This window comes from Numida meleagris, chromosome 2 (genome assembly GCF_002078875.1).
Source record: "Numida meleagris isolate 19003 breed g44 Domestic line chromosome 2, NumMel1.0, whole genome shotgun sequence".
Classification (NCBI taxonomy): domain Eukaryota; kingdom Metazoa; phylum Chordata; class Aves; order Galliformes; family Numididae; genus Numida; species Numida meleagris.
The window spans coordinates 105,931,453-105,956,766 of NC_034410.1; the positions used below are offsets into that span (position 1 = coordinate 105,931,453).

General features: G+C 40.9%; 1 protein-coding gene across 17 annotated transcripts in view; it reads left to right on the forward strand.

The window, feature by feature from the left end:
• The window catches only part of DTNA (dystrobrevin alpha), a 177,104-nt gene that overhangs the window by 133,741 nt on the left and 18,049 nt on the right, over positions 1-25,314 (forward strand). For 7 of the 17 annotated variants that reach the window (XM_021386433.1, XM_021386440.1, XM_021386445.1 and 4 more), the window contains 6 exons: positions 12,084-12,171; positions 14,473-14,573; positions 15,893-16,006; positions 19,550-19,646; positions 20,829-20,849; positions 24,666-24,825. In XM_021386433.1, coding sequence (XP_021242108.1) covers positions 12,084-12,171; positions 14,473-14,573; positions 15,893-16,006; positions 19,550-19,646; positions 20,829-20,849; positions 24,666-24,825 — 581 coding nt within the window. The other 10 variants (XM_021386434.1, XM_021386441.1, XM_021386436.1 and 7 more) reach the window with 5 other exon arrangements.

A 25,314-nucleotide genomic window follows, 5' to 3' on the forward strand; every position in this document is an offset into this window, starting at 1 on the left:
TCTCTCTCATTGTAGTGACCTGCAGGAAGAGCCAAATTCATGTTATGTAAAAGTGCCCAACTGGATAAGAACAATTTCCCAGTTTTTTACTGTGGAGTGTAACAACCTTTCTTTTTTTCTTCTTTGATTAGTGCACGAGATTAGCTATAATTCCATGAGAAAGTACTGAGACCAAGGTACTTTTTTTCCTAAATGCCAGCTTCTTCAATCTGTATTAGACTAATAACAGTGTCTTCGTTCATTCTTGTAGGTTTTACTGTTATTATTGCCTTGGGAGAATCAGGCCTCATTAGTGGAAGCTCATCCTCTCGTACATCAGAGAAACAGACTTTGACAGCCTTGTTTGCAGTTCTGCTGATTTCATATTAAATGCTCAGTGATTCATGTTACAATAAAAATTGCACAAACTTTGGGTAAAATTTCTAGCTGAACATAATCAAGGGTAAATCTGCTGGCTTGTTTTCATTGCAGACAACTTACGGTTACTTTAATGTGTGTTGCAATCTAGTTTAGTGGTTTCAGATAGCTTTGAAGAAAGTTTTTATGTAATTAGATACTTTATGCAAAAGAGAATTAGCACAAACTCTTATTTGTAGCATTCCCGTGGTATTTGTTTCAGATGGCTGTGTTCACATAAGAGCATTGCCATTCACATCAAGTTTTTCCCTGTAGCAGGAAATGCTGAATGCAGCACACCAAGTCACTCTGCTGCTGGAAATGAATATGGTAGCATAAATGCAGCAAAACACTCTCGTCATTTCTGAATTCATGGGTGGACAAGAGGAAAGAACTGGGAAGAAGAATCTTATTAAAGAGAAGGTCTTTGATAACTAGTAAATACAATGATCAATTGCGGGAGCAGCTGTGAAGAGGCGAAACATGATTTGTTATTTGCCGTTTAATTGAGCACGAAGCACCAGTTTTGGGTGGATGCACAATTATTCCGAAATTCAAAGGAAGTCGGATTTAGGCTTTCCTTGAGATGCGTCTTAGTTGCTTCAGTCCACCTCAGAATCACAGTCTGCTTGCTTAGTTTGAGCCATCATGTCCGTGAGTGAGTGTTAATGAGAAGTTTGGCATAACAGTTGGCTTTCTTTTAAATATACACAGTGTGCAAATTGATATTAACAGTACAGTGTGCTCAGCTGAATCCTTTACTCCTCTCTGTGCAGCTCAAGAACTTTAAAGCACTTATCTTTGTAAAGAAGCAACAAAAAATCACTGATCTTCTCCCAAATACCAAATCATAGACATTTGTTATGATGACAGCTAATAAGTGATTAACACTGCAAGAGCTGATTTGTTTCTACTGTAGCGAATATTTTTTTAATCTCGCAGTTATTTTTGTGATCTCTGATTAACTAGAGGGCAGCAGAACATTGCTGCAGAGTACGCATTGCCCTTAGAAACCCAATGTGCAGGATGAGTTAAGCCAAAACAAGTAGACTGAGCATTATAGAAATTTCTGTCTAGTCAAGAAGAATGACACTATCCCTAGCTGAATTAACGGTATCTTCCCTGTTTGGATTCTTTTGTTCCCCAGCTACAGTCTATCACTACCATAATAATGGATACAACCTCTTTCAGTCTCTTTTAAACTGTTGAATTACAGGGTTTGAGGTGGGATGAGATGAAGCAGAATGGCTTTTCTTGCATTTTTTTCAGTGCCCCCTAGCAGCTGATACATTTAGTTCTAAAGGTATAATCAACTGGAATAAATGGAGTGATGCAGTACATTCTAGTAAAGTTGAAATTAGTCAGTAATTCTGTGGTAGACAGAAAGAATACACTGTGATATCAAATGTCCGTAACCAATGAGAAATGGAGTGTTATTTAATGCTGAGTCAGTGTAGATGGTGCCTTTTTTGATTTCCAGATAAAACCTTAAAAAGAATTGGTTATTCAGCTTGGATGTAGGGCACTGAGAGATTAGGCCAAATTTCTGGACGATAACTCTGGAGCAAAGCATACTCGTTGCCTTTCTTGTTCATGTTCATATGTCTGAGGAGCGTAGTAAACTTGAACTGTCAGTTGCCTTTGCATGTTTTTTTCAGAAAAAAGATGAGAATCCTCCTTGGATTTTGTGGCCAGTGTTCTGTCTGCTAAAGGCAGGGTTAATGTCTGGTTGTTTCAGTGGTCGGGTAGGCTCTAAAGAGAGTATAACTTTTTCACAAATCTTGTTAGGTGTACATCTGTGTAAACATCTGCCCAGAGGTGGAGTTCTTGTCTCTTAGTTCAGATAGGAAAACATTCTTCAGCAGCTCATTGTAACAGGAACGTGTCTTAGAAAAATATAGTCCAGTTTGTTGGATCCAGACAAATTCACTGTGGCCAAAACAATTTTTGTATTATTAGTTGTATTTAGGGGAAATTATGGAGGATGTAGGAGGCTGTAGGAGACAAGGAAGGACAAATGTTGTCTCTTCCAAAGAAGGAAATTGAAGGTGGAAATGGACAAAAATTGAAGAAGTTATGTAAGTGGGAGCCTAACCTTGCTGTCCAACAGTACTGAAGTTATGAAAGAATTGGTAAGCTCCTGGAGGATAATAAACTCATGAGAAGTAGCCAGCATGGATTTGTCAAGAACAAATTATGTTAAACCAAACTAATGTATTTATTTGACAAGATAACTGGTCTAGTGGGTAAAAAAGAAGAAGCAGATATGATACAGCTTGACCATAAAAAGACTTTTGACATTGACCCCATATGACACAAAAGTACCCAAAGGAAATAAGAGCCTAGGGAAATTAGTATAAAGTCAGTGCACAAGTGGTTGAAAATCAGTAATTAAATTTTCAAAAAGTTTGCTATCATTCTAGGAGGACGTATCAGCTGGGATTCTTAAAGTCTATCCTCCATCAGACACTATGCACTATTTCTTGTAATGACCTACTTGGAGCAGTAGAGTGAGTGTATGCAATTTGTAGATGGTACAAAGGTTGAAACAGTTATGGAGAGGAGTGCTTGGAGAGCAATTTCTAAACTAAAAAAGGAGCTCAATTGCAAGGGTAGTAATTGATGTCTAAATGATTTGAAATCAGCTAGAGGAAACTCAGTAATTGTAAGTGTTATAGCAAGGAAGCAAATAATCAAATAGAAAATGGAGCATAGTTGAATGGAGAGAAATATTTTAACAGAGGATCTAGCAGTTGCAGTGAACCACAAACTAATTGGAGTCAGCAATATGATTGTTAGAGTGCATCTGACTGGGACAGCGTGTAGAAATCTATGAAAACTCATTACCCAGAGGAGGTGGCGTCTGGAGCTTGTACCCCACGTAGGGCATGGTACTGGAACAAATGTGCTACTGAGCATGACAGAGTCCATCAGAGATGCCCAAGTATAAAAAAAAAGCTTAGAAAATATAGCTCCTAAGAAAAGGTTGGATGCTAATACGTTTAGGCTAACAAGAGGGAAATAGAGATGAGAACAATTGTCAAGTTTGTTTGCTGGTCCCTCCACCCTAATTATGTTGCTTTGGGGCATAGGCGAGTTTATGCATGATAGAGGGGACATCACACTGTGCTGCTAGAAAGCAAAGTTTGAAATCTTCCCTGCAGTCTTCAGTCTCCAATTATGGCAACAAATTTATCTTTAATTAGGAACAAATTTTGCATTTTTTGGCTGGAGGGACACATTCTGTATCTCCTTAAAGCATTTTCCTTCTGTAACTGGGAATAAAACACTGAAAAATGTATCCTTCTAGACAAAATGGAGCATGCTTTCCTGCGCGCACATTACTTCTGTAGAAGCACGGCACACGTAAACAGCATGGACATAGAAACTAGAAGCAAGTTGTTTTGTTGGTTTTTGTTTGTTTTCTGTGTTATATTGCATTTCACTGAGCTATCCTTCAGATTTAGTATAAAACAGTAGGGCTTGGATTCTTGGGACAGCTTTTAGTGCCATCTTTTTCAAAACCCCATGGATAACCTTGATCTCCCGTAGCAGGGGGAGAATGGCACACATTTCATCTTAGAGGACTCTTTATTTGTCCTAATATTAAAGTTTTGCTCTTCAGTCCACCAGAGCCACATCTGCTCAAATTCATCATGCATCACACTTTATGCAGAATAATCTGCCTACACACACACACACCTGGAAGCACAGGTGCATGCATGCTAACACACAGGTCTTCTGATCAAAAATACTTGTAGTATCAGTAGCCAAACCCCCAAAAGAAATTCTAAAAGCAAGAAAGTAAAATATATTTCTGTTTATCTGTCTATAACCAGAAATGCTGTAGCAAGAAAGAAAAACTAACATTGAAATTTCCCTGCTTTTAGCCAGTGTTATCTTAAGAAGTTGTTAACATTATTAACCCTATTTTTGTACTGGAAAAGATGCAGTTACTGCAGTCGATTAAATGTAGTAATTAAGAAAAAAAGTGGCATTATGCAATTAGACAATTGAGGTTTGATGAACAGAATCAACAGAAAAACAAAACAAAATTGATGTTTCCCATTACTACATATAAATAAGCAGATTTCCATAGATTATTGAAACCGCCTCATGGCAGGCATGGAGAAAAACAATTTGGCTGTTATGAGGAAGTTTTCCTAGCTTGGAGGCTGCATTTCAGGTAATGTTTACATCGTACTCTACCTGCAAACTGTACAAACCTCTAGCTCTCCGTTTGTGAGAGAAGTACATTTTGTTTCTCTTTTCTATAGTAAAGGCTTCATAGTTTGCTTTTGGAGAGCAGGAGGGAAAACTAATTCCTGACTTCACGTTTCTGAAGTTTTCTAACATTTCTTTAAAGCTCTGTGTTTTTCCAGTCTAGGCTTCTTGAATGAGTTTCTCCAAACTGTTCTGTAATAAATGTCAGGCTTCAGTGATTACCCTCTTCTTAGTTTTCCTGTCTTATTAACTAGCTGTCCCTCCAAGAACACTGAAGTAGAGCAGAGCAAACTGCTGGCTAGGGCTGCTCCAGCTTTCTTGAAAGGCAAAGGGTAAGTTAAAGAGAGAGTATGTTCATAGCTTGCACTAACACAGCTAAAACAGAAACTTCTCCTTACTTCCCTGTTTTTAATATTTTCTCTAAAAATTCTTCTTGAGAAGATTCTAGTAACCAATTAACCCTGTGAGTGCTATAGGGCATGCTTAAGTGTATTTATGTGCATCTGGGTGCGAGGTCTTGATCAGACACTTACGAGCAAATCCAGCTTGTGATTTCAGTATGTTACTATCTGTGTAACAGACATATATTTGATGTATTTAAACTCTACAGAATATACTGAAACAAATAGAGCTGACCTCGCAATCTGCTTTATTTTAAAATAAATGGTTCTGCGTAGCCCCAGTCCCTGGCCTGATCTGGCATCTCACTGATTACCATGGCTGGCTCTGTACTTGAGTTGGATTCTACCATCCTAAGCCATTAAATACAAAATATGTAAATTACAGCAATAACAAAATAATTTCTGCACTCGGTATTTTTTTCCTGAGAGCTTTTAATTATTCGTTCCTACATTCTCGTTTCGCAATCTCACTTGCTCCTGCTTTCTCTGTTTATTTCCCTCTGTCTGTCCGGACTGCACCCTCTCTCCCCGACCCCATTCCAGGTTACAGTACAGCCTCGATGTTGCAGACAGGCTGGCCGATGAACACGTGCTCATTGGGTTGTATGTCAACATGCTGCAGAGCAACCCCGCACGGTTAGTGCAGGTTTGGCACTTTTGGGGGATCCAGGAAAGGGACGCTGGTCGGCCACGTGCTCTCCTCATGGCTACCCATGAAGCAGTTTTTTATGAGCACTAACCTAAAGGAAACGTGTATGCTTGTGGGGTATGTCCTCCCAAAGCTGGTGGATCGTGGCAATTGCTGTTTTATCTCTAGCGACACTAAATAGCGAGGTATTGCGAGTAAGTACTTGATTAAAGAGTGACTTTACAAACTGGTTTGGGATGCCACACACCAGTCAGTGCCGGACATGTCAATGGTAAAGAAGTGTTCACACAACAGTGACTTTGATTTTGCATTGATGATACATAATTCATAGCTTCAGCTTACCTTGATAGTAACGATGATAGTAGTATGTAAATAATGCTAATAATAGGAATTTGCTTATTAGCCTGCTGAAGGAAGGAGTTCATTTCAATTTTTACTTATGCTAGGCATTGTTTTTACATCTACCTGATTTCTGCTATGTTTATGTGCATCTTGTATATACATATATATGCACCTTCTATTTCATCCAGTTTCAGGTATGAAAGGTTTTTAAATGGGTGCCTTGAACGTAGTTCATTATTTCTGTGGGAGGGAGTACAGAGCCCGGTGCTCCATGCTATTTCTAAAGCCATGTGCTGTCCTAATGCTGGTTGCCAGTGGCCTTGCAGCTGGTCACCCCCAGGAGGGAACGTGCTGGCTCACCTCTCCAAGAGTAAATCATAACGAACCCTTCAGTTTCTCCTACTGCTACTGCAGAGAATTTCCCAGGTTAGAAACTCCGTGTACACTCTTATATGTAGAGAAGGCAATCAGCAGCTTCTTCAGGGAGGGTGGATGCAATGATTCTCTACAACCATAGAAAATTCACTTTTGTGTGTGGTTCCAGTTGAAAATGATGGTAATTTGCCATGTAGCTATGCCCAGTGGAGCAGAGAATCTGCTTTCGTTGTTCTGGATCTGCTTCTCTACTCTGCATCCCACTAGAATTCGCCAGTGGGGAGAAAAAAAAGGCAAACTGATTTTTAGAGAAGAAAATGAAAACCACTTCCGCAAAGCAAAAACATTTTGAATGGGGATTTCATTCCCAAAGCTTCCAGAAAGCAAGCCAATGTAATAATATCTACAGAGTGGCCGTGCAAATAAGCTGCTGGGGCATGTGTTTAGAGCAGCCTTTGCCCACTTATGATTGAAGAGAACATGAGGACATTACCATTAGGTCTAGTTTGATGGAGGAAAGAGGAAATGTTGCCCTGCCTACCATGAGTGACTTACTCAGTAAGGTGATTCAAGAGGCTAGCATAGACTGGATGTGGTTTAGGGTCATTTGTGGTGGTGTGCTACTGATGCCATACCTGTGATTGATATAGCTTCAGTGAGGAAGATCCCTTTGTGAGTGCCCAGCATCATCTTTACCATCTTCATCCTCCAAATTTTATCCAGTGTACTCCAACCTGTTCTTTCAAGCCTGTGGACCCACCTCACCAAGTCATAATACATATTTGTATTCAAATATGGACATAAAATCTATGTGCCATAGCATCCTTCAAATGTCATGTTTTTAAAGGATGAATGGACAGTGGTTGATAATGGCCTTAATTACTAGAATAACTGATGCAAAGTATAGTACGTAGCATCTGATTGCCAACTTTAAATCACTGCAGTCACAGCATCCTCAACTAGAAACAATCTCTGTCATTTATACGAGATTCCAATTAGATTTTGACAGAAACATAACTGAGAAGAACAGCAGTGTTAGTCATGCAGCAAACCATGCTGCACTGTCAATTTCTGCTCAGCTGCAATGAGACTGATCATAAACGGAATGGTTACATTTTGGTTAAGATGAGAAGAACAAACAAAATGTTGTCACTGGGAGAGGTAGGTGAGTTCTCTGCATCATCTGGGGCAACATCCTCAGGAAAATGGGAATTCCTCCTGTCCCAGTCCCAGCGTGGCTGGATGCAGTTTGCTCAAAACCCACGCAGCTGTGTTGGGATGGGGCTGAGTTCAAGCTCATTGATGCTGCAGCTCAAGATGTGGTCACTTGAGTAAAGCATACAGCTAATTGTAATCAGGTAGCTCTGCAGCTAGCCAGCTCAGCCTTTGGGTCTTCCCACAACATTGTGTGTATGCAAAGCTCTGTGTGCCACGGCATGCTTTCAGGTGCTGCTGGCATCTGTCGATGAAAAAGGAATGGTTGGAGGTGGACCTCTGTCTTAAAGAAAAATACAAATGTACTTTGTGAGCACAGTACATTTGTGTATACTGACAGCTATAAAGTAGTGTCTCAAAAAAGAACAGGTTAGCTTTTTAGATAATGACTCAGGCTTATTTTTATTAGCTAATGATCAGCTAATGATCCAGTATAGTCCAGTTAATATTTTTGTCTGTTTAAGTGTAGCTGGTATTCATATTTGATTTTTTGAATTATTTTTCAGTGTTTATCTTTGTCTTCCATCTGCAGTTACTTGATACTGGAACGAGAAGTACAAGTTTCCTTTCCATCTCTCACAGGCTAATAAGCTACTTAAGGTTTTATTTAGAATCCAATACTCCAGGGCAAATTAAGAAGCAAGAGAAGGACTAATTCATTATTTATAGTAGCTGTATGGGTAAAAATAGCACCCCCTAGCCAGATGCTTTGCTTGTTTTATTCTTAAAGTGTGTTTTAGAGTGTAAAATCAATAGATGATATTTAATTGTGTTCATTTTTAGGGTCTGATGCTGAAAGAAAAGCTTTTAGCTGCTCCTCTTTGTTCTCATAAGTTAGAGTTTCTACTTGGTTTTGCATATCAATTTCACATATTCCAGTCTTTCTTTGGAGTTGCAGAATAAGATAAGATAATATACATTATGAGGAGGAGGGTATTTTTGTTCCATAGAAAGCTGGCGTGTGGATTTTTTGTTATGTTGTTTAGTAGTGTGGTGAGTCATATTTCTGTACTATAAAAGTGCCATGTTATTCCATGTTATTTTAGAAGATGTTTATTACAGAAGAGTGCAGAAGTGCTAACTAGCTTGGAAGGCTGGGCTCACTTTGAGCTAGCTGGGAAGAAAGTAAAGTGTATCTCTGGGGCAGCTCAGCTTCACGGCTTCAGAATACTGGAGCTGGGTTTCTGCTTTGAGTCTTCCCATGAAAGAGGAAAAAAAATCAGACCCTCTGATGAGAGAGGAAATATATAGACACCAGGCTCCCTCGAGTGGAATTATTTTCTATGATTAGATCTGCATACCTTAATGATACTGACATTTCTGTGGTAAAATCTAGGTGATTCTCATGTAAATTGTGATGTAACAAAGCAGAGAGCTGAGTTGATACAACTCAGCTTTAAAGGCCTTCAGACCAGAACAATTTTGGAAGGGTCACAGGTAAACAAGCATTAAAGTGCATTGGTGGGTTACAATTAGAACATTGTTCTTGTAGCACTAATACTTAGAAACCTAGCATTTATTTTGTCAATATTTTTCATAGTACATTATTCATTTATTAACTGAGTGAAAGTTTGCATTCTGTAGAGCAAGAGCACAGCATGCAGGCTACACTGATTCCAGTATTGCACAACTTTCATGAGAGAATGGCAATTCTGAGACTTTTCAAGCCATTGATGACATAGTTTTAAGAATGTCAGGGACCGCTGGATCCCTAACACCCAGTGCAGGGCATCTACTGCTGAATGGGCTGATTGGACACATCTAAAGCATGGGAAATAGCCAAGGTGTTTGAGTGTCACTCCTCTTCCACAGGCTATCATTCCTGTGCCTGGAGTTTTGAGATCCTTCCTCATGGATCTCCTTTAGCCTGTAAAGTATTATACAGAAGAGCAAAAGCCTAAAAAAGAAGTCCTGTTTTAAAAGGAATAGCATTGGTTATTGGTCAGACCAATTACTGCTGATAATTATCAAATCATAAGAGAAATGGTCACTAATGAAGAAGCAGTGTTAAAACAACTGTTTAACTTTTTTTAGACAAGACTCATCAGCAGGCTGTTTTTATGTGGTGAATTTCCTTTGAATGGACGCCTGTAAGATTCTCTTGAGGATCCCACATTCTACACACACATTCTTAATATTTTAAAGCTTGTGTGTTTTCAGTGTATCATTTTCCATGCAGTTGTTGAAGTAAAAACAGAAGTGAATTATGGCAAATTGGAAATCTAAGACATGAAAGTCTTGGCATCTGAGGCTAATGCGGCTGTACAGACCTCTGTGCTTAATGATCACACGGAATAGGTATATTTCAGAATTAAATATATCTCAGACATTGAAATTTAATTTACAAAGAGTTGAGGCCACTGATTTCTGGCATTCATCAGCCAAATTTGGTGCACTGCTGCATTAATTTTATGACATCTGCCTACACATAACTGTATATCAAAGACATAAATAGTGAGTGAAAATCAAAAAGCAGCAAAGCCTTGATTCTTTCAGTGAAGTCATTGTTTCAGGGGTTAGCTCACATCCCAGAATTATGCTGCAGAGTGTGTTGTGCCAGCAAGTGGAACCATAATCTATTATTTTTCCAGGATGGATAATATAGTTGCACATTGCTGTAAAGAGGAGAACTGATGCTCAACGCTTACTGTTTTCACAGCCATCTGTTAGAATGTTATGTTTTAGTCATTAAGGAAAAATTAAAAATGAATTTTATTGTCATGAAATTAATCCTTATTACCTGGTTTGCATGATTGTTTGTAGGAGTTGCTTCTCCTATTCTTTCTCTGGATGACATATTGGTACAGTAGGCACAGGCATATACGAAGAGCGCTATTCATGGATTTAGAAAGTTCAGAAAACACCTTTAGCTTGAGTCTTTCCAGAACGTAACTCCATTGTATGTTGTCATCCTGCAAGAATCTGAGTAAGAACAGAGTTAAGCTATATGTGCAACAAAAGAAGTTGAATAACCGAAACAAAAAAAAAGCACAAGTTTAGGTTGCATAGACCCTCTCATGTCTGACTTCTCATAGCTTTAGTGTTTTTCTAAACTTCATGTTTGTGGCCTCACAGGTTATTGTCAGAATGAGAGAAAGATGTTTCTCTCTTTTCCCTTACCTCAGCAAGTCATAACAAATCCACATGACTCCCAGCTTTAGTTTAATGATCAATGAATATCAACAGCTACTCATCTTTCCAACATAACTTCTAGATCCCAGTGGACTTAATCAAGCCAACCAAAAGATGCACATTGTATTTCTTTGAGGAACCTGGGGATATGATCTCACTGAGAATTTTTGGAGAAATATTCCGGTTTTCTTTTATATCTGCTGATTCTTCAGAAGCAGAACTTCTTGCTTAAAAATGTCTCTCAGTGCTATTTTCATCTGGCAGGCTTTTTAGGTTCAAGGAGTAACTTCTAGAAAAATAACAGGATAGGATGCCCATGCCCTTGTTTTGCACACTCCTTTGAGATGCGAAACTCATTTTCTAGCAACAAACTATGCGTCCTAATTGGCACATGGATAGAGAGGCATGTGCTTGTCTCCCTTCAGCCAAAACATCACACAGTTTCCAAGGCATCAGAATAGAGGGCAGGCTTGCCTCTGTCCGGGATCATCTGCAGGACTGTCATGTCCCATGCAGCAAAGCATTCTTCTCACCTTCTCTTAGCAGCTTCATCTTCATTTTTTTTTCTCTTGTATGTAATGGGTGTAATGCAATATAGGATTCTGTAGGATTATCCAAGAGCAACAAAGTTCTCTTCATACTTTGTTTGTTTGTTTTTCTTTTAATTAGTTTTGGTGGTTCTCTGCAAACTTCTAAGTATTTAGAAGAAGTAAATGTTTTCACTGTATTACATTTTTCGTGCTCATCAGACTTAGTAATAACCTCCATTTAAAATAAGGACAGCTGACAAGGGATTAACCTGTGAGGAATTTTTGCCTTTGATATTGTTACAAAACAAATTATAGTAAGACACAATATTTTAAAGGAATTCAGCATATTTGCTCTAAGTTCTTACACTTTCTTAGCAGTTTTTGTGGTGGTTTTATAAGTGACCAAAGCAGACTGTCCTCGTAGTTGGTGCTACTAAACTCCTGCATCCTGGCAGCATGAGTTGGGTCCACGTTGAAGCCAGTCCAAGGCTGGGATCAGTGGGGCACCATTACGTGATTCTCTGAAATCTTATTCCTAAATATCAAGAAAACAAGAATAAAAGAGAAAGTCTGAATCTAAGAAGTTCCTAGATCAGGGGTTCTAAAACTGTGGTCTGGGAGACCTTGGTAAGTGTCCTTCAAAGCTGCCCCTGGGAATATACTCTCCCAACTCTCTCCTTTGCTCAATTAACATCTGCTGGCGATGTTTTGTTTCTAAGTTCTGTGATGAGGGTGCGTGAGTGGACAAAGTGGCAGAGCAGCTGCCATGCATACTGTGCACTAACGTGTCTCTTCTCCCTCCTCTCCCACCCTGAGCAGCGTGCTCGACAGCGCAAGTCGCCTGGATGAAGAGCATAAGCTGATCGCCAGGTATGCAGCAAGGCTGGCAGCAGAAACTTCTTCATCAGTAAGTGTTTTAATTAAAGGGAGTTGCTTTCCTTCTGTCGTGTTCCAGGGGCTTGGCAAGATCAGGGAAATAGTGTCTGACAATCTCCATGGTTAATGGGTTATATTTCACTATCCTTCTCATCAGATGTTGTTATATTTTATGAGTAACGCTTTTATTTAAGTCAGAGAATCCACATATTAATGCATATAATCCATATAGTAACGTAATGGTACTTAATTACAGCAAAGGGAATCTGACATCTTAAACAGGCAAAACTGGAAAATATTGTCTGGACAAGCTCTGGCTAAAGGTTAATGATTTACTGCATTGGAAAAACAGGTGATGAATCCATTTTACTCTTTAGTTCAAATACCACCACCACCAGGGCCCTAAGTGCTGAGGATTTTAAAGAGTGATCTCCAGCAGGATGGCCATAATGACCCGCTGCATTAGCCCTGGCTCTCATTTTCATTTCAGAGCAGTGATTATTCTGCTCTATGTATCTCGAGACAGAAGGTGATGACAGGCTGAAACCTCGCTAACTGTGTTAGAGAGGGAAGCAGGAGCCTAATCGAAGTATATAAAATCTTAAATGGCATAAATAAGGTCAGCCTAGTTACTTTTTTTCCATCTCAGCACATTTGGTAGAACAAGGAATCATAAATGATAGTTAAGTGAAAGGCAGCTGGTCCAGGATGTCAGGAAGCATACTTTCACCCTGAGATTTACACTGTGGGGTCAATTGAAAGGGTGAAGCCAGGCAGTGCTCTCGATGTGAGGCTGCCTTGTGCATCCTTCTGTTGGTGCAATTTCTAGCTCGAGGAGCGGGTTCAAGGGCTGTTGTGGTCTGCCAGCCCATCCCACAGCAGTTCCTTTCCAAGGTATGACACACAGTGCTCAGCTCTTGGGCAGCCTGCAGGTGACTATTACTGAAGGACAGTAATTCATCACAGGAACAGAACTCCCTACTAGTAACATCTCTGGGTAGAAACTGGTAGAAATCAGGTGTGTATAACGTGTTCCTTGATAGAAGGGAGAGCTTAGGAAACAATATCTGAGTCGCTTTTAAATAGAGGTGGTCTGAGTAAAGTTAATGTATTTCTCTTTGCCAGCCAAAGAGCTCTTTGAGGAGATGAGACAAAAGAAAGAATGAAGGTTTCCATATACAAAAATCTTTCAGCAGACCACAAGAGTGGAACCAAGTTAGGAGCAGGGTGGAAATGTATAAAGCTTTGCTGGTGGCCATTCTGCTTTTTAAGGAACTAAATGTATTAATAGCGCACTCAGGACAAAGAACCTGGCTCCCTCAATATCAGGCACCCACCAGCCTGTCTCAGTTCCTTATGCACTGCCCTCCCTGATGGTTGCAGTGTCAATGGGAAAATGCACCCACAGCAGAAAAAATAGCACAGAGCCCACTGACCACTAGGGTAAGTCTTCATCCTTTTTGAGGGCCCATTCCTGCAGAAGGAGGTGTGTGGCATCACACTGAGTTGGGCTCCAGGCCTCACAGGGCTTGGATAGTGAGAAACACTCTGATCACAGCAGCAGCTCAGCAGAGGAACCTTCACTGTCTGATTCTTTCACGCTGGTGTTAGACACAAATGGATGTCTTTGACAGTTACAAAACTTCAGATGTCTGTGTGAATTCTTGCCCTGTGTTGCCATTGATGCAATGCTGAAGTACTGGTGTGTGAACAAACCAACCAGTAAGTGGCAACTGCTGAAAAATACAAGAAAAGAACATAGTCCAATAAAGCTGAAGTGAGTAACGCCTAGGTTGGTAATTCAGAAATAATTCAGTTCCAACTTCATTTTATTGGGAAAAAAAAGGGCTGTTTATATCTGCAGGATTGGAGACTGAGCTTTTGGAAGTATCATAGAGCATATGGGAGAACTTGGTTGAGTGGGCAATGCAGCCAGTCTGAAACCTGGGCACAAAAGCCTTCAAACTGAGAGTAAAACCCAACTTTCGAGCAAAGGTAGCATTGCTGAAGTGGAAGCATATTCTCTTCTTTTTGGAAAGGGAAGCTGGTTTTTCTTCAGTGCCTGTAGTGTCCATACTGCAGCTGCTGCCTGCAGCAGGGCCATTCCCTCAGCTTTCGGATGGGTGGGGCTAAGAAAGCTCCCAGAGGAAGTGTGGAAAGACGAGATGGTAAACACTCCATTGTTTACTGTAGCCATGCTGGTATGAACCAAAACATGGATGCTCTCTGTATGTAGACATGCATGGTGCTGTGTGTTCTGTGAGGTGGTCTTTGTGTTGAGCCTGTGGGAGCCTGCTGGCCACCCCTTGCTTAGCAGCCCTCTCTTTTACAGCAGCAGCAGGCACAGCAGAGAGGGGCAGCAGACATCTCCTTCACCATCGATGCCAACAAGCAGCAGAGGCAGCTGATTGCAGAGCTTGAGAATAAAAACCGGTAAGCATTCACAAAGTACCTGGCTTTGCTCAGCCCTATGTGTTGTGTGTTATTTCCTACCACCACTTCTGTGCTCTGTACTTAAACACACAAATATGCCTCCCTCAGCAAAAAGCACAGGGCACAAAAAGGTCCACAGAATATAACAAAGGCTTTAAGATCCCCAGCCACCCTGTTCTTTAATGAATGTGATGTTAAATGACATGATGCAATCATTGATACTTTATTTTTCACAGCTGCTGTTTGTTAAGAGTAAAAAAAAAAAAAACCTGTCCTGTTTCAAAACCAAATTAATTTTGAGCTGGATCCTCTATAGAGCTGTAACATGAAATGATAAAAGGATTAGTCATCCTGGTAATGATTTGCTCCTGTGCTTTTATTTGTGAAGAAGATGATTAAAGCTCCCCAGAATACAATCTGCCTGAGAAAGGTCTGCAGAAAGGTTAGCAGCAGGTGAGGGCACTGATGAAATGAAACACTAGGTTCAGATGTAAGTGAGACTGAGGGATAGTGCCCAGGAGAAATGGGCTAGCTACCTCCAACAGGAGTGACACACATGTGCTGTCAGTAGAGGGTCTGGCCCTAGGTATCAGACTGCCTAATGTCATGAGATGTGTGACAGCAGAGCTCTGCTTTTACTGCTGGACTGTAAAGCAGGACAGCCCAAACCAGATGGTTTCCTATTGCAAACCCTGCATGGCCTTCTGTCATGGTGTAATGAGCCACCAGCTCCAGTCTTGATTTGTCTTTCATAGTTGGAGTCCGCCTCCTGGCCGTCTGGTACCCAACACATTGTGCAGGAGAGAAAAAAATCACAAAGGTTTCAACCTTCAGCTGTGAAGCTTTGTGTTCTCGCTCTGACAGCATTCCAGGGATGGCATGCCAGCCGTAACAAGTCCTGTTGAAGTGCTTGTCCATGAATCAGTGACTACTCTCACATCTGTGCTTACTCTACAATATATATATGTATATACTCAAGATGGGACAGATATGATTTTATATTTTGTTAAGTTGATGTGATACTAGAAATATTCCCGGAGAAGAAATAGAAAGAAGCAGTTTAATTAAGCATATTGCTATTTCATGTCTACATCTGGTTTTGGGGATCTTGAAGAAATGCTTCCCTTTTATGACAAAGTCCTAAAATTTTATTAAAAAAATATCCCGGTGCTGTGGGCTTCTTCTGTTGGTTGGAGCCCAGTCACTAAATCCGCATTGGTTTGTGTACAGTCACACTTCTTGTCCCCTAGCGATGTGTAGAGAGCTGGTTTTGTGGAAAAAGACTGACTTGTAGTCTTCTGCTTGTTCTCCTCCCCAAGAGAAATCCTGCAGGAGATCCAGAGGCTTCGACTTGAGCATGAGCAAGCATCTCAGCCCACTCCAGAGAAGGCACAGCAAAATCCCACCCTCCTGGCAGAGCTGCGGCTCCTCAGGCAAGTGCACAGCAGTAGAAGCTCCGGCAGCTCCTCTGACAGGCTTGTAGCGATAAGGGAAGAAGTATGAGATAAACCTGGCTTATGCTTTTGAGGCCTTTTTTATGTAAATATAACACTGTATTTTTTTCTCCCGTTTCATTGCAGGCTGTAGTCCTAAAAGTAATTAAGCTTACGCTTTAAGCAGCATGCATGAGGAATCTCACATATTACTCATCTACATTAAATTAAGCCTGTGCATTAGTGTTTGCAGAGTTAGGCCCTTAGGTCATTTGGAATAGGTCCCCAAAGCCTTGTCCAAGTGTCATTAATCATATGGGGAAAAATGTTCTTCTGTCAGAACAAATGCTTCTACAAAGACTTCTCATCTAGGCTCAAGTAAATATAGAGTTACATGAAAGTACAGCCAGAATTAGACGTTATTTTCTGGAAAATTCCCCATGCTTTGAACTCGAAGGAGAGGTCAGTTCTCTTCATTGTGCATAACCAGGCTGCAGAGTTGTGCTCTGTGCCATGTGAGGAGGGAGGAATAACAACAACATCTGCCGCAGCTGAGGACCTAGAGAATCATTTCTCGCATTATCCCACTAAGCTGAAAATGTTGATATGGATGTGTCTGCATGTTAATTAGGATATTCTACACGAGTATGCTAATTGCCATATATATCACATTGAAGAAGAGCGATTGGTGCGTATCTGTAGGCTCCCCGTGTGTCCCAAAGTTCATGTAGTGAGAGCCAGGCTGGGAATCCAGAAAGAACTATTCAAAACACTTAATCTATTTAGAGAATAGAGTACAAATCATTTCTTTCTGGTGAAACAATGCTAGATTAAATTTTATCCCCCCTGCCCAAACAGCAGTTCTCTCATGAGAAGACTAAAGAAAATCTTTGGCCATGTAGCTGCTTCCTCCTTGCACTAGAAATATTTTTGTTGCCTAATTCATAGCTGAAGGAAATTACTGTTGAAAATTATGCTAAATTCTTTCTTTACAAATACTGTACAGTTTTATTACTGTGTTTTCCACACTGAAAAATTTTTTCTGTTTTACAAATACTTAAATTTTCATTCCAATCTGGAAACAAACAGCTTCTTGATTTCTGAGTGATTTTAGTATGTAATTACTCCTAGATATCCACAGGCAAATTATGTTCTGTGAGAGTTTAAGATATAAAACTGAGCACGATGAAAACGCATGCACTGCCCAAAACATACTAATGATGTAGCTCCTTCCGTGCATCAAGCTTAACATCTATTTTAAGCAGTTTTAGGAGATCAGCTTTCTATGTAGTTGACAAATAAAATTAATTATCCTTTAAAAAAAAAATCCAGTGATTGTGCAACGTTAGCAGATTGACTACTTAATTTTATATCTTTTCAGTTTTGCTACACTTAATAAAACCTTAATAACCTTATTTAAATTTCCTGACATGGGATGTCCCTAGGGCAGTGGTGCTGAGTTCCTTGACTATGGTACCTTTTCTGATTTAATGTGCAGTGTCAGAGGCAGCAAGTAACTTTAAATTTGTGCGTCTGTACTGCTTTGCATACCTTCCAACGTGTTCACCAGTTGAAAGGTAAATAATTGGCTTTTGATTTACTGTGGAATTTTGGCAAAAGCTCGAATTTGTATGTACTTAAAGTGTCATGAGGCTGCTCGTGTGCAAAACAGCAGGACTGATTTACTTCTGTTACCCCACGGGTTTGAGGGCTTGCATCAGTACTTATTGTCAGAGGAAAGGCCTGTACATTGTACATTGCTTAGGTCCTCTCTCTACATAGATTAAATCTGAAAAAATTTTAAAAATCTAAAGAAAACAAGATATGTGCTAGAATGTGCCACTTTTGATTACATATTTTATAAAATATTTTTGAATATTTTATTTTTATTGGCAGCTTCTTAAATTCAGTTGCTTTTGTACAATTCATAGCATTTCCAACCATTGCATTCCTGGAAAGGAAGGCCCATCACAGATAATTAGTCCTCTGGAAGAGTAAATACAACCTATCCGTGTTATTATCTGATCTTAATATGCAGGTGAGAGACAGCACATGCGCTAGCCTGTAGAAATTAATGATATTTATATCAGTATCTGCTCACGCAACTTGAATAGAAGGCTCAAAATCAGAGTTTCATGTTTCCTTAAATACAGGAAACATATTTAGTGTTGTTGATTCTGGTCTTCTGTAATAGAGTAGAATTGGGTTAGACCAGACTAGACTAGTTCAGTTGGAAGGGACTCACAGTGATCATCTAGTCCTACTGCTCGACCGCTTCTGGGCTAACCAAAAGCTAAAGCGTATCAACAATGGCATTATCCAAATACCTCTAGAATGCTGACAAACCACAGGGCCTCAATCACCTCTCTAGGAAGCCTGTTCCAGTGTTTGACCACCCTCACGGTAAATAAAGGTTTCGCAGTGCCCAGTGAGACCCTCTCCTGGTGCAGCTCTGTGCTGTTCCCATCCTCCATCAGTTCCCAAGGAGCAGAGCCCGGCACCTCTCTGCTTCCCCTCCTCAGGGAGCTGCAAAGAGCAGCGAGGTCACCTCTCAGCTTCCTCTTCTCTAGGCTGGGCAACCCAATGTCCTCAGCCTCTCCTCACATGACGTGCCTTACAAGTCCAGCTTTGTTGTTTTCTGGCCACTTTTAAGTTACTTAACACTCTTTTTATATTGTGGAGCCCAGAACTGCGCACAATGTTCTAGGTGAGGCCTTTAGGAGAAAGTCATGTTTTACAGGTAGTACAAGGATAATGGCATAGTTTTTTTTATTCAATTTGCAACATAGTCATGTATAAGATATACCCAAGATATACCTTTTTCAACAGTAACAATTTTAATTACAGCATGGCTTCCAGCAGGCAGCAATTCCATACTGCTTTCACTTAGGGACCTCTCACACAATGCAGTGTCGATGGAACTTGTGGTGCTGTATGTCCCTGCAGTGCACTGGAGCTGTACAGGATCAAAGCTATTGCTGGCTGTGGGGCACGAATTGGCTGCCACGCGTGGGGTGGCCCGGTATTCACAGTGCCACAGGAGCAGCACTAGACTTAGAGCCCAAAGAGCTATTTTCAAGCAATTATAGCTCCGCTGCGTGATAGTCTTACACTTGCTTTCTGAAAAGATGGGAACAAAAGAAGTTCACTGTGGTTTTCTGGCTGAATTTCTGAACTCTCTTAGCTTCTTTCATATCTTGCCCTGTGCAGTGCCCCTGCTGTAATTTCCTGTCCTTCAGGGCACGGCTTTAATTTCTCCTGACAGTTAGCGAGGTTATTGACTGGAGAGATTCTTAGATAGAAAAATGAAATCACTGCCAGGCATTCCCACAAGGGAAAGCGTACACAATCTTGAACCCCATTTGCTCTTTGGAGAAGGATCTGTGTCAGTGTCTGTATTTTTCCTAATCACTGTACTCAGTCTCACGAATATTCTTGGTATGAGGGAACTCCATAGCCTACGCATAGCCCTGCTTTCTAGGCACTGGATGAGGTTAAAAGCTGTTGAGTGATAAGGTCTGATTGTATCTGCTTGTTTCTCAGACAGCGGAAGGACGAGCTGGAACAGAGGATGTCTGCTCTCCAGGAGAGCCGAAGAGAGCTTATGGTTCAATTAGAAGGCCTCATGAAACTGCTGAAGGTAAGGATTATGCATTTGGTACTACCGAGGAGGAAGGGCAGAGCCCTTTTCTTTGACAGAGAGGAGAGACGAGTGCAGAATTCTGCAGAACTTGTTGATTTCCACAATAAAACTTGGCTCTGTGACCTCCCCTTTCTATTTGTTGCTTTTACCTTCAAATTCAGGGCTTTTAAATGAAGATCAGATGATGGTGTTCCTGCAATAACACATCATCGTTGTCATCTACTGCTAAATGGATGGAACAGTAGTAGAGACAGGTTCCATACTATGGAGTAAATAATACAATCATTTGAATAATAGTGTAGCATGATGCTATACAGTCCTGTTTCACTTATTGGCAGCAGGATTTGACAGCATCTCTGGACTTCAGTCTATTGCTCTCTGAAAGTGCTTCCCCAGTAACGGTTGATCATTTTCATAAATGTAGAAAGAGGCCTGTGTTAACAAGATGAAACATACCTCAAGAAAGGATCTCACTTAAAAGCTGAGGTATCCATACACATGCACTTTTAAGAGAGGCTAGGGTAAGGTCAAAAATATATCTTTCTTTGAGTCTAGCTCCATTTTTCCTGCTATGCCTCAGGACAAACAACACCAGAAATTCACGTTGAAAGAAAGAATTCTGAATGGCATGAGAGTGTTTGTTTTTTGCTATGCCAGATTGAATGAGCACATGGAAATTCACTGTGGCTTGAGTCAAATGTGGCTCTGATAAAAGCAGAGAGAATTTCAAGGAAATCCATTAAACAACATCTATTTGCATCAAATGGTGTTGGACCCCTTAAGTCTATCTCCTCAGACACAGTCGTCTGTGGCCACAGTGCAGAAATTGGTGGCACCTGAGCAGTGGGGTCAGCCAAGCACCCAGCAGATTTTTGCAAGCTAGGAGTAGAGAAGATGCTTTTCCCTCCATCCATGAAATGCTTCACAGCTGCAACTAGCAGTCAGCTCAGCCTGCTGTCATTGCACTGCCTGAACAAAGAGACCTTAGGGTAGGAGGCTGCAGTTGCTTTCTGTACACTTTACACTGTTCTGGTGTTTCAGACTGCTCAGAGATAGAACCATCACCTGGACACATTCTCAGCTATCGCGGTTTTAGCTTAAATCTGTGCTCCAAGTTTTTTCTTCCGTTCCTCACTTATGTCCTGGTTAATCTAATGTGCTGATCCTCTTTTTCTTTAGGAAGAAGAATTGAAACAGGCAGTAAGTTGCCTACGTATTGGAGACCTCACTAACTCCTAAATGTGACTGTGTTCCTGTGATTTATTTTACTTCCTTTGCTTGAAATGCGTGCATATTCCTTTGACCAAAATTAATATCTTGCACTTCTTTCACACATTATTTTCAAGTATGTTGGAGCGATTTTTATAATCAAACCCCTTAGAATGTGAGTCATGACTACAAGGAGTCTTGATCTTTTTCTCATGCTTCTAAATAAGTTCACTTATTATATAAAAAACCAGAACGTATGTAGTGAAACCAAACTAGCATATGAATTAAAGAACACTTCCACCATAGAAAATGTTTTGAAAATGTAATGAGAACTTTGGAACTATAAGAAAAATATAACTGAGTTTAAATTAGAACAATTAATTTGAAATCCAGGAAAGTCAAAGCATGGTGTACACATCTTCTAAAGCCTGCAATGATAGTCCTGTCAGTCTTCAGGACAGTATTGTAGTTTCTAATTGTCTTCTGTAACCTAAATTTAAAAGGGCAGTTTTAAATTTTAGAGGGTTTAGTTCGTTTGGAGCTTTTTAGTATTGAAATGGATCTTGGAAAAATATTGGGCTAAAAAACACCACTTTGCATTTTGGCTAATTTTTATAAAGCATCAATCTGTGGCACCCAAAAATAAAATCTGACCAAATACTAGGTGTATTCAAGCTGTACTCAAAGTCCCTCCATCCCAAGTATTTCTGTGAAATAGCACCTCTGTGTAAGAGCCATCCATGTAGTTCTGTGCAGCACTGTTAAAAGGCTCCTCCATTCACAAAAGAGAAGCTCGCAACATGAAAAGAGTTTCCCTATTATGTAGAATGTTCACTGGTCAGTATAAGTGAAAGCTCATTTTTGGGCTATTATGGGATGTGAATTTTTCTTCACAGAGTAATAGCCATGCTGAACATGAGATGATGTTGCTCAGGAATTACTCTCAGAGTTTCCATGCAGTGATCCTCATTACACTGTGCCATTTCATGATCTGTTGAGAGAAACAAGATGAAATTAATTTCTGGATGAATTCAGTTGGAATGAGCCATCTGGCAAATCATCTAACGCTTATGAACTTTCTATTTCTCTGCTGCCCTTTCTTGAGAAAGGATAATGAGTTCTTCATGTCCGTGTTGCTTCTTCACTACCTGACAAGGCTGTGGGACACGCTTTCACATCTGTGATCCCTGCACAGTCCCGGCAGAGGGAGCAGTGCACCAAAGCTCCTGCTTCCACTCCGAGCCTTTTCTCCTAAGCATGCATCATGCTTAATGATGGGAAACCTTCTCCTGTCTAGCAAGGGTTAACTTCAGATCCTTAATACGATAACTAGAGATGGTGAATTAAATAAAACACAGGTTTTCCTAAAAGGCACTGGAACACTGACAACTGCAGCCAATTGTGGCGTAAAACCTGAAGTCATCTACATTTTGGTGGTCACTGTCCTAGCTTCTTTTTCAGCATGCCCTAGTCCTCAACTGGTGGGGCTGGCTACTTTGGGAGCAATTAGGTGCTAGATTTCTGTGCTCAAATTAGCAAGAAGTCATTACTGATGTTCTCTGCGGGCTTCAGGAGCTCCAGCCCATGAAAATCACATTTCACCTGATAGTCACTAAGCAGGAATCCAATCCTAAGAGCACTCCTGTCCCACAAACTTAGGCTGAGCTGAAACCAAGTAGGATAAGTGTTTGCTTCTCTTACATCAGGCATTCCCTAATATCCACCTATTTCAGCATTGTCTTCATTACTTCTGTCTTACCTGTCTTATGTTGTCTAAATAATATAAAAATTGAATAGTTTTTAGCTGGACAGTGAGATCCAAATGCTTCATTCCTCTATGCTTCCCAAACACTTTGTTCAAAAACTGAAAGCTACAGATAAGAAAGCACTGTTTATCATAAACACAAGGTCTCAGCCATAGCTGTAAAGCAAATGCAACACTAAGCACTGGTGTGCAGCTTTTACATTTCTCTTGTGGGAAAATTCCAGTGAAGAAGTACTGGCAGGCATCTGTTATTTTTAGTAAATAAAACGCCTATTATGAAGTTCATTCCTTAAATGTGACTTGGTTATAGGAAACAAATTTCATCCCTTTTTTCTCATATTCTCTGAAAGTTCCCACCATTAGTGTTTCCCAGAACTATGACCAAAGGCAAAGGGGAGCTGAGGAAAAAGGAGTAGAAAAAGAGGGAACTGGGAACAAGAAATTCTTTAGCAGATCTGTTTGATACAGGAGTTGAGGCATGAAAGATGTTGTAGCTCCCAGGTGCCTTGCCTGACATGCAGGGGGTGTGACCTCCAAAAACCCTGGAGCATCTCGAGGGCACTTTTTGCTCAGCCCCTTGTGGAGCAGAGATCAGAATTGCTGCTGCTGTGGGGACAGATGATTCCAGAAACAGGAGAGCATCTGGCCCTTATATATTTGACTTCCCTTTCATCTATCATTTAAATGTTCTAAAACTGGTCGTTAGAGAAATTTTATGTATTAAATCCTTTATTCTTCCTTCACTAATGTGCTTATTCCTCATAAACCTTGATGTCTCCCTGGTGGTAATGTCTCTTAGAAAGGGGTGATAGAAATGAACAAATAGCTTAGTATCCTGATACATAATTTATGGTTAGGGGCAGGAATTTATAAAAATGTCAAGGGCAATGATGCCCTCCTTCCTTTATGATCTGCCACTGTCTTTTTTTAGAATGTATTTGCCAAACCTTAACTGGGCCGCTGTGGTAGCCATTGCAGGAGTCAAAAGAAATGGCATGGGAATAGTTAAGAAATCCTTCTGAATTCTCAAAATGAACATGAGGTGAGGGAAAGACAGCCCATATATTACTTTTCTCTGTAAACGAACAGGCGTACATGTTATAGACACTGTGTAAAAGTTCTCCAGCCACCTCCATCCTCCAGGATTTCGGTCATTAAGGATGTGTGCAGCTTGGCGTGGGCTTGGACATTCATTTTTCTTTATGTGGACATGCATTCCCAGGGGCTCTGAGGCAGTCAGGGAAAAGGGCACTGTGTCTCTTGGTATCACTCACCCTGGTAAAAATTATTATTTCGTAAAGTCTGCTTGAATTTCAACTAAGTGATACTAACCACAAGGTGCTAACAGCATGACATTTTATATGGTTGGTGTGAAAACAGGTTAGCTTCCAGCAGCTGAATCCATAGCAGGATTTATAAAGGCCCCATCCCCACAGTGTTTTGGGACTGCCTGAGTATATCCTGCAGAGCAAACAATTTAACGGTGTATGATTTAGGAGCAACTTAAAATAGTTCTCTAGACCCAAAGAAAAGGCCTGAGGCTGTATTAGTTATTGAGCGTGTCAGCCTTCATGTGGCCATGTGGCTGCCTGGGCCCTGTGGGACTCAGCAAGGAGGTGGAGGGCCTGGCCATGAGCAGCTCACTTGGCGGTGAGGGCCTGTGAGGTGCCTGAGTGCAGCATCACTCCCCTTCTCACATCCAAATCAGTCGTGTTTTACCACATGCACATGTGAACCGGGGGAGTGAGAGAGGGCAGGGAGCAGGCCTATGCTTTGGTGTTTATTAACTTGGATTTTTTATTATTTTTTTTTTTTAATTTAGCTGCCTGACATTTTCCCATGCTTTGAGGAAGTCAGATCTTCACTCATATTTTCCTACTTATAATTTTTGTACACTGGAGCATTGCTGTCTGCAAACGAACAACTGACTCCAGTACATTTCTTTTTAGCATTACACAACCCATCTACAAACAGCATGATGCCTTTGCGCTGAGGATGAGGGCTCTCACAAGGACCCGTTTATCTGCTTGGTTGTTTTGCAGACCCAAGGGGCAGGTTCCCCCCGCTCCTCGCCTAGCCACACCATCAGCCGACCCATCCCGATGCCCATCAGGTCTGCCTCTGCCTGCTCCACGCCCACCCACACACCTCAGGACTCTCTGACCGGAGTGGGAGGAGACGTGCAGGAAGCCTTTGCACAAAGTAAGTCTCGTTAGGAGCTTGTCTGAGGTACTTGGAAACTATTTAAAAATTGTTGTTTCATGTGGTTAATGACTAAATGAACTTGAACTTCTGAGTTGCATGCAATGAAACAAAACAAAACAAATATTTTTCCCCTCTGTACTCTGCACTGGTGAGGTCGCGCCTCAAGTGCTGCATTCAGTTTTGGGCCCCTCACTGCAAGAAAGACACTGAGGCCCTGGGGCATGTCCAGAGAAGGGCAGCAAAGCTGCGAGGGGACTGGACTACAAGTCTTACGGGGAGGGGCTGAGGGAGCTGGGATTGCTCAGTCTGGAGAAGAGGAGGCTCAGGGGAGACCTTATTGCTCTCTACAGCCCCCTGAAAGGAGGTTGTGGTGAGGTGGGAGTTGGCCTGTTCTCCCCCAGGTAACAGCTATAGGATGGGAGGGAATGGCCTTAAGATGTCCCAGTGGAAGTTCAGGTTGGATATTAGGAAAAGTTTCTTCTCCAA